At 40.5% G+C, this 9,812-nt stretch overlaps 1 protein-coding gene across 1 annotated transcript; it reads left to right on the top strand.

Annotated features, from left to right (window-relative positions):
• The first annotated feature begins 2,487 nt into the window (after positions 1-2,487).
• On the top strand, positions 2,488-8,647 carry LOC138616957 (heparan sulfate glucosamine 3-O-sulfotransferase 2-like). Its single transcript, XM_069691571.1, has 2 exons — positions 2,488-3,275; positions 7,283-8,647. Exons 1-2 carry the CDS (start codon positions 2,779-2,781, stop codon positions 7,899-7,901), a joined length of 1,116 nt encoding a protein of 371 aa, XP_069547672.1. The 5' UTR covers positions 2,488-2,778; the 3' UTR covers positions 7,902-8,647.
• The last annotated feature ends 1,165 nt before the right edge of the window (positions 8,648-9,812 follow it).

Raw genomic sequence — 9,812 nt, 5'->3', positions numbered from 1 at the left:
ATAAAAGTGGCATTGAATTGAGTGTTCCACATTGCACTTTTGTCATGGTTTATGTAGGTCCAACAAGGCTGGTCTCTGTTCTGTAATAAGCTAAATCAAGACATATGTTCAGTAAATGCAGCTAAGGGTAAACTGATTTTTGACAGTGGCACTGAAAAGCCAAGCTGTGTACTCAGCAGAGGTGATTATAACATTTAATCACTGAGTCCTATCGCTGAGCTTTGCAGGCTTCTCGCCCCGAGGTTTGATTTACCCGCCCTCTTCCTGAGGAAAAATCTCATTCACTAGACGGATTGCTGAGCGGGTCTCTCCGACCAGCCCCTATAAATCATTCTTTAATCAGAGGCCTCTGAGATTGGGCGCAGACACCCGCGGGAGCACCGCTGTGACACCTCAACTCCTCCCCATGCGTCTCTGCAGTCCTGGGAGTTTTTATCCTCTTCTGTTTCCACCTTGGGCTTGTCTGCATTTGTATCAGTCATCAAGAGAGGAAGAGGGATGACCACACACCTGTCGCCCTAACACTTCCTCTGCTCAGATGAGAGGGACGCCAAATAAGACCCGGGACAAGATTAGTGGGTTTAAAGGCTACAAGAGACCAAAGTAGGAAACAACCTTGAGGCTGCAGAACTCCTGTGGCCCGAAATGCTCCAGCTGTGCTCCGTGTCAGCCAGTTTGCAGTAGTCAAAACCCAATTTGATAGGGAATACAGTATGCAAAGTTCAATATCAGCCAATATGATGAGTTGGATCCTGCTCCATCACTTGATATTGGGACCCCGCCTCAGCGATGGCTCTTGTGTCCACACCTTCAAATGTCTACAAGACCTTCAGCTATTTATTTGAAAATGTGCTTATATGCTGCACATTATTAAATTCATGTTAAACTGCCTCACAGCATACCTCAGGTTAGTTAGTATTTGAATACAATTGAACTGCACAAATGCACACAAAGTGGGATAGTTGCTCTGGATGCCTCCTGGCAAGTTCAACCAGTCAAAATTCTGGTTTCCAAAAGGGGGAGCCTCAAAAATCCTGGAATTTAGTGCTAAATCACTGATGAAGGCAAAGGGCTTCCTTTTTACTGGCACACGGCAGACAAAAAGAAAAGGTGAAACTTGATTTTGTTCTGTTCACATCATCTGATTTTAAGTCACTGATAATTAACATTTGGGAACGCTTGTCTTAGTTGTTAGTGAATGATGATCAGATCTGTTTGAGGTTACAGAGTAAATGCAATCATGAAATATAATTCAAACAGATTTATGTATAAATGTAACATTTAAAGTTGTTAGTATACTGCACCAACTCATATATTGACCAAGAAAGTGATAATGCATGTAGAGTAAAGAGCATGAGATGGTTATAGGTTATGTAGCTGCAACTGAAAAAAAAAAAAAACACTTTATTATTAAATTATTGATTAATTTAGATTAAATCTTTCATCAATGAATTTATCATTTGGAAAATAAGATTCTGGAAACTCCTCATCACACATTGTCAGAGCTCAGGTTACATGAATACACATTGTTTTGTTAGATCGTTTGTCAGAAATGGACAGCAAGAACCAGCAAATATTTGCATTTATCTGCGTTTTTGCGTGAACAAATAACTGTTTCTCAATAGTTGCTGATTATTTTTCTGTCTGTTTATGATATCACAATTCCGAAAGGTCTTTTTTTTTTTTTTTTTTTTTACAACAGTTGAGAATTAACATAATTGTTCTTCAGCTTGTGGTCATATCACATGATCTTCATTAGCTGGAGAAATTTGACCAGTTGTCATGTAAATGTTCCATTTTTTGTTGTGCACTAAGATACTAAACTGACAGCCAGTTGATACAAACGTCGCTGTCCGTGAACAAACCATAAACTAAGACCAGAGCTTCTGTTCAGACATTTACATGAACAGAAGAAAGTCGAGTTGTGATTGGTGCAACAGGAAGAGCAGAGAGGATCATCTCAGGATGGAGATTGCTGGGTCATGAAGTGTTAAATTATGGATGTTTATGGATGTGTTTCATCCTCAGGTTTCTCATGTGCTGTCGGTTTAAATGTGTGTGAAGCAGCCTTGAGATGAAATTTCACTACTATTTCACTTCACTGTGATCACAGGCTTTAAACGTGTTTCAATTTTATACTCAATCACTTCTTGCTGGGAATAAAAAATTTAAAAAAAAACACATACAGGGTTGCATTCAGCTGGCACAAAAATAGTCCGTACTCCAATGATTACTATGCAGCAGCCATATATGTGCCAGAAAAGAAACCTGCATGATGACAGGAGAACTCAGATGAGGGAGACAACTGAATACTTTTTTTTTTTTTTTTTTTTTTTTATGCAAAGGCTCTGACGTCACAGTGCTGAAATATTTTCCTGACGCTCAGCCGGTTTAGAGCTGGCAGTCCGCTCAAGTTGCCAGAGCGCGCGCTCCCGCTTCCCCCCTCCCTCCCCCCACAGGTTTTTTTTTTTTCACTCGTGCGTGAAGACCGTGGGGACATGCAGGAGTTTTAAAGGAGGATGAAGCCTCCCAACTCAGAGCGCAGCGAAGGATCCCCTCTCAGTTAATTAGCCGAGGAGATGGAAGTCAGATGGATTGTGTTAAGATGCTCCGCTGTCAAGTGATGGAAGTGTTACCTTCCAGCTGGAATGAAGTTTTCTGATTTTTGCCCGCTTTGGAGTCAGTGGACGGCTCAGCCACTGGAGCCACTAAAACACTCAGAGAGGACGGAACGCCAAATCAATTAGAAAATCATGCACTGTTCATATCCATGGAGAGATGGCCTGCGTGCTCCTCTTCAGTCGACTTCTCCCGTTCTCACACCGGCTCAGAGGAACATCATTTTGCTTGTTATCTCTTTTCCTTTCATATTTGTGCTACTGTGCGTTATTCCCTGACGGAAAAGTCATGCTAAAGTCAGCTGATCCGGCGCCCAGCTGTCGGCGCGCAGATGGAGCCAAAAGGCGCCTTCAGAAATCCCTCTCCTGCCTTTTACCGTCGGATGCGAGACCGAGCGGTGTCGAGGCACCGCGGCTTAAAAGCGACCAAAGACTTCCTTCCGCTCCCCACGCCGTCAGTAACGACACGCCCAGTCCTCTTATGAGTAATTTAAAGTTTGGCAATAAAAAGTTACCAAATGCCATCATAGTCGGCGTGAAAAAGGGAGGCACGAGAGCTGTTCTGGAGTTCATACGGATCCACCCGGATGTGCGTGCGGCTGGAACCGAGACGCACTTCTTCGACAGGAACTATGACAGAGGCCTGGAGTGGTACAGGTAAGAACATACCTCACCTGCGCAGGTGCATGCCCGTCTGTTCTAGGACTATCAATAGAGGATAAACTGCAAATCAAACCAACAGCTTAATCCGGTTTTGTGGCACAAAATCAGAGTTTGAGATTGTCGATGTGATAAATTGTCAACTATTAAACCGAAGCTGACTATATATATTTTTTTTTTAATGCAATTAGTGGCCTAAATGGTTCAAAGTTTAGTATTAATGGTGAAGCCTCAGTCCAATGAGAGTGGCTTGTTGTCAGCCTTGCTTGCATGATGCATCTGATTCGGCCTTTCTCTCCAGTTTAACTGAATGATGATAGAAAATCATATAAATGGATTACACTACATGGATATTTTGCTTTACATTTTAAAATATAATGATGATATTTGGCCAACGTAATTGTCTACATTAATACAATACAGGGTTCAGGTCAGTTATATTTCATGTGCTATGTTCTGTAGCCTGAATCTGTTCTTAGAGGTGTTTTTTTCTTCTTGTATCATTTCTGTAGTGACTGAATAAAATGGTGTTGATTGAAAATGAACACCTCCTTTCACATAAAATCAGCTCCTCACTTTAAAATACATTCAGTTCTGTATACTCATCCCCTCCCTTTCCTCTGCGTCTCTCTGTGTATATCATGTTTTGAGGTAGGTAAACATGCTGGATGTGTTTTCCGCAGTCTCTTGACTCATTTCAAGTTCTTATTGCCAGAAACTTTGGAGCACTGAACTCTGTTTACTCTGGCAGAACAGTGGCCCTCGGTTTTTCTGATGTACTGTAGAACAATTCATCAGTTTCCTCATAAAAACCCAACCTCTGGAGGCAAACAGTGTAAACTGCAGTGTGCAGGCTGTAGCTGACAGACATCTGAGCTCTATATTCTTGTTTGTCTTATTATAATATTTCAAAAAGAATCTCAAAGTGAATTCATTTTAAAATGCTGCATTCTGCACTTTTTAACAAAGTGCATCCCCGTCAACTGATCATCAACCTTTCTACGCCATACTTTAAACATACACATAATCTTCTAATCTCCTGAATTACAGATGTTAAGCAACAATGTGGTAATGAAAAAAATGTGCATGTATGCACACAAACATACAACCAGTTATGCACAGACACATATCTATTTCCAAATGCATTTCACGTTAATGATTGTCTGTCATTTAGCCTGCAGGAGGGATGAGTATCAGTACTATTATATAATAATTATATACTGAAAGTATCTCCACTAATTGGCACTCTTCAGGATGGTTGGCAGCTGACGCCTTTTTATCTCAGAGATGTGTCTTATAGACGTGAACCCTCGCCTATTACTGTAGTTTGATTGTCAGCTGTCAAAGCTGTTGAGAACAGGTCAAATGAGTATGGCTTTCAAAATATAACAGTTCCTTCTTGTAAACATTCATCATTAAAGTCCACATTACTGTCTCATTCTTAATATGCAGTTGTGCCGTCTGCATGTTCTGCTTTATGCAGTATCTAAGCAAAATATGAAATAAAAAGAGGAATGATAAAGATACCTGAAGTGAACTTGCCAAACATCAGATGGTGGTACGACAGCTAAACCCTACTGTGCAAAGCCAGTTGGGTCAGGTATCTCTGTGGAAAACAAACAAATCAAATTTCAAGAATGTAAACACAGAAAAAATATCTATACTCCTGTGTAGGATTTAATGCAATCTATTGACAGAAATGGAATATCACATTCAAAATTATGTTTTCAGTAGTCTATACACCTGAAACTAAGAATCGTTTTTGTTGACACAATAGCCCATTTCATAGTAAGCAAATGCAGAGCTGGGGAATATGTGTTTCAGGCTCCTATCGTGACAAACCAACACTTGTGCTAGAGAGTGTCTTTCCAGTTTTTACGCTTCTAGAAGGCCACCGTAGGTTTTCCTACATGTTTGGTAAGGGACTGATACTATTCAGTTGATTGCAATCTGCAACCTCACCACTATGCAACTATATCCTAAACACTCTTTTAAAGCAACATTATGCCACTTTTGTTTAGCAGCAGCAACAGCAGCCTCTGTGGTCACAAGTGGTAATTACGCTAAATCGTAATTTTGATACAAACCAGCCCTGACACGGTACACTGAGGTCAGGATATACAGTATATAGTATTAACCTACAAAACTGACACAAAGTGGTGAATGCATGACAAAGTAGTCAACATAGCTGGACTACTAACCGTCGCGGGAGCGCTTGTTACAAGTACCGATGTCCAAGTGTGTTATCTTGCAAGTTTGCTGACATCACCCCGAGATGACTAAATAGCGATTAAACATCAGTAGAAATGATCTAACTAATTTACAACTAGTGAGTCGACAGCTTTCCCAACTCAGCTAAATACCTACCAAGTCCAACAAAAGAAGACGTAGCATGCTAGCTAATACTTAATTCAATGGCAAAAAGGCATTGCAGTCTTGCAGCTTTTTTTTTAAAAGTTTTTCAAAGTTCTTGCCATCAGCTAAAAACCAGTCTGAGATTTAGTCTTTTCCGGTTTTTGCTCTGTCATTCTATCTTTTTCTCTTCTTAGCTTCCTCCGTCAACATCCAATTTGTTATCTTCGCCTCTGCCATGATGCTTTTACTGAGCTGGTTTAAGACCTATAGCTGATGCTGTGGGATGTTGCGACATAAAACGTTACGCACTTTTTACGGGAAGTCATACCGGGTCATCCCAAGTTAGATAGTGCAAGAACAGTTGTTCAGAACACGGTGAGGGAATAAAAGAGGTGTCAATCTCCCAATTTGAAGTCAGTGTATCATCAAAAACATTTAAAATGTTTTTTTTAAGGTTAAATAGTTGCATAATATTGTTTTAAATGTGCTTCGTCCATTTTGATGTTTCAGTGTTACTCTGTCAGTGGTTCAATAGAATTTAGCTCACGTACCGAATACATTACCGGCTAGTTTAGACATGATACGTTGCCCACATGCCTTGTTTTTAGTCTTGTTGCCAATAAATGGGTCGTCCAAATTACAAGTTAAAGCCACTGTGTGTTGGATTTGAAGATTTCTGAAACAGTGACACCTCATTGTAGTTATCACTACAACACTGGGAAACTGAATTGAATGATTTGAAAGCAACATATGAATTAAACCAGTCAATAAAAACACATCATCAGAATCATTACAATGTTGCTATGAAATTGCAAAACATAGGGGTTTAATGCAGAGTTGCAACATTGAGTCGTTCAGTCACCTGATAGGAAAGCAATCAGCAATTATATTAACAATGAATCAATCGAAGAAAAGCCAAACTTTCTCTTGTTGAAGGTTCTTACGTGAACATTTTCCCCTTTTCCTGTTTAAAATTGATTATTTGAACAAATAAATTGAGAATCGACAAAGTAATCAGCAGATGAATCAACTATTAAAATAGTCATTGGTTGCAGCTCTATCACCTCTTTTTGAACTTTTTCCTTGGCTTTTGATGGCTTCCGATCAATATTCAAACTTTTGCTCAGTGAAGGTCTACCTGTTCAAATCCCTTCCTTCGAAGACCACAGTGGCCTAGTTTGAAGACCCAGAAGTAACCTAACAGAGTCACTCCCGCTTTATGTGTTCTGTTTGCATTCATGGTGATTTATCACTCTTGAACTGTGCTGGGCTGATGCACAGAAAAGCTGTCTGAGAGACAAGTCTCCAGTGACAAAAGAGTACCCTGACTCTGCTTCAGTGCTCCTATTATCATTTACATCCAGAAGCTGGGTTCACAGCCAAACTGGAGCTCAGTTAAAGTGGTTTTATGCCTTTGCAATTCACTTGTGTAATGCTGGCCTAAATAGACATCCAATATACACTTTTTACTTTAGAGAGAGTGAATGCAAGGACGTTATGTCCTCCATGACTGAATCTGTTAGTCGTTGTTGTACTTTAAGCATTTCTAAACAACAAGAAACTGTTTAAAAGCACCAAAATAATGTGAATGCAAATTAGAAATCTCTATCTTACTGGAACTTTTACTCTGTGTTTCATCTTTCATTCAGAGGTTTAATGCCAAGGACTCTTGAAAGCCAAATCACAATGGAGAAGACGCCAAGCTACTTTGTGACAAGGGAGACACCACACCGGATCTCTGCCATGTCCCAAGATACCAAGCTCATCGTGGTGGTGCGCGACCCCGTCACTCGAGCAATATCCGATTACACTCAGACTTTATCCAAATCTCCCGACCTGCCGAGCTTCCAGGAGCTGGCCTTCAGAAACCAGAGCCTGGGCATTGTGGACATGTCCTGGAACGCCATTCGGATCGGCCTGTACGCTTTGCACCTTGAAAACTGGCTCCGCTACTTCCCTCTGGCTCAAATCCACTTTGTGAGCGGAGAGCGTCTGATCACGGATCCAGCGGGGGAGTTGGCTCGGGTGCAAGACTTCCTTGGGTTAAAACGCATTGTCACCGACAAACACTTCTACTTTAACCGCACCAAGGGTTTCCCTTGCCTTAAAAAGCCAGAGAGCAGCGGCTCACCTCGCTGCCTGGGCAAGTCGAAGGGCAGAACTCATGTGCAGATTGACAGAGATGCTATTGAGCAACTGCGGGACTTCTATCGACCCTACAATGTCAAGTTTTATGAAATGGTGGGACATGATTTTAAGTGGGAGTAAAGGCTTGAGACGTATTTTTACGTGGTAATATTTATGTCGTCCTGAAGTGATTTGCCGACTGTAATATGTCATGGCTAAGGCGGATCTCCAGCTATCAGCAGTCTCCAGACAATTTTTGAGTGAAACAGCAGAGGCAGTACATTTCTTTGAAGGGACTCTAATGAACAGAGTGAAATCTAACATGACATTGCTTTTGCACTTGTAATGATCACTTACCAGCGTCAGCATCCTGTTTGTTGCTAGATACAGTCGTCATCTCAGCTTCGGGATCACATGATTTAGATTTGTGTTACTTACTGTATATTAGTGCTGACTAGATTGCTGACTGCTTCAGAAAAAAAAAGGGGGGAAAATTCCAGGGAATAGGATTAGTTCCTCTTAAAATCTGCTTCACTAATCAAGGCAGGGTTTGAAAGCAAGACCTTGGAAAATGTCAGTGAACTCTTCAGGGAGAGCAGAATTAAGCTGCAGCACTGTGGTGGTAAATCCAAAATGTAAAGCCATAAGGCAAGTATGAACCATCCAATATTACTGCTCAGTTTTTACACAGGGTAAAATATATTTTTTCCATTCTCTCCAGCATGAATCATATGAGTTTGTATGTGCTTTAAGAAGCAGTGCTTCACTTTGGATTCTGTGCTTTATTTGCAAAATTCATCTTTATATTTTTGTTACAAAAGCTATTTAATTGTTGCGTTACCCCACGATGCTTGTCCATGAACGTCATTAAATGAAACAGAAGCACATTTTTATGAATCTGTTGATTCTGTGTCATCTAAAGCATTGTACTTGATGAACTGCACACTTCTTGATGTTTAGAAACACTGAAAACTCATAAGTGAAAAATCTGAACATGGTTGCGTTGTTACTGTAGCTCCCTTTTCACATCTAGTTGGTGCGGTTATGGTTTTAGACCATCCTTTGAGGTTTATTGCATTCTGTGAGGTTTGTTGTGCGAGTCGGTGGTGGTAGGTGCATGAGTGGGTGTAGGTGTAAGGAATTTCAATCACTGTTCAAAGACAAAGCAGGGAACACCTAGTTGTGGCGGGTTATCCAATAGATTCTGGGACTGCATGTCACAAGATTGCAGTGAAAAGTTTGGATTTGGATACATGGTATGAATACTGAATCCCAGACGGCCAGAGCTTGAGCCAGATTTATACACTGCTGGAAAAACAAAGGAAAAACACTTTGAGAAACACGAACGAAGAGCATATCTTACGATTGGAAGCAGTGATTTAAGCAGTAATTACACATAAATTCCACATCACGTGATATTATAGGTCATGTTTTCGATTACACTTTAAATCTACGCTTTAAATTCATTAATTTATTGTACAGTGCACCAATATGTACTTGAAAGTATAAGGGAAAAAGAAAAAAGGTTGAGGAGTAAGAATTGCAGCTTTTATTTAATAATTAATGGGCACATTAATATTAGTACAGCCTGATATCACCCTAAAGCGTGTAAGACACCCATCAGTTCATGAGAGGATACCATATCAGCGTCACGTTTTGCCTTGCCGAGTGTGAAAATAGCACACATATATGAACATGGTCGAAGAAGGAGGTCATGTGACGAAGCACAAACCGTGATGAGGTCCACATGAGGATGAGGTTGTGTGTGGTTGGATGGAACAAACACAGTACTTTCACTTAGGAAGCGCGTGTCCAAATCAGTGAGAAAGCAAAAGCTGATGCATATTTCTTTAAAGTAATATAAGTAAGTTACTTACGAAACGTAACATATCTAATATGCGCAACGTATGAGGGTGGATCAATAAGTTCCGAGACTGCTGTTGTTTCGCATAAACAATGTGTAGCACCGTGACTTGCATGGAGCAGGAGGAAGGCATAAACCTTATAAATGTTACAAATATTGTTCTTTGATCAAAATCAACACCTGAGTTA

The sequence above is a fragment of the Brachyistius frenatus genome, unplaced genomic scaffold, assembly GCF_029030835.1.
Source record: "Brachyistius frenatus isolate BFR_SWC_R1_liver_20210118 unplaced genomic scaffold, ASM2903083v1 Contig_11, whole genome shotgun sequence".
Taxonomy (NCBI): Eukaryota; Metazoa; Chordata; class Actinopteri; family Embiotocidae; genus Brachyistius; species Brachyistius frenatus.
The sequence above is the reverse complement of the archived record's forward strand: the minus strand, read 5'-3'. Positions and strand labels throughout refer to the sequence as shown.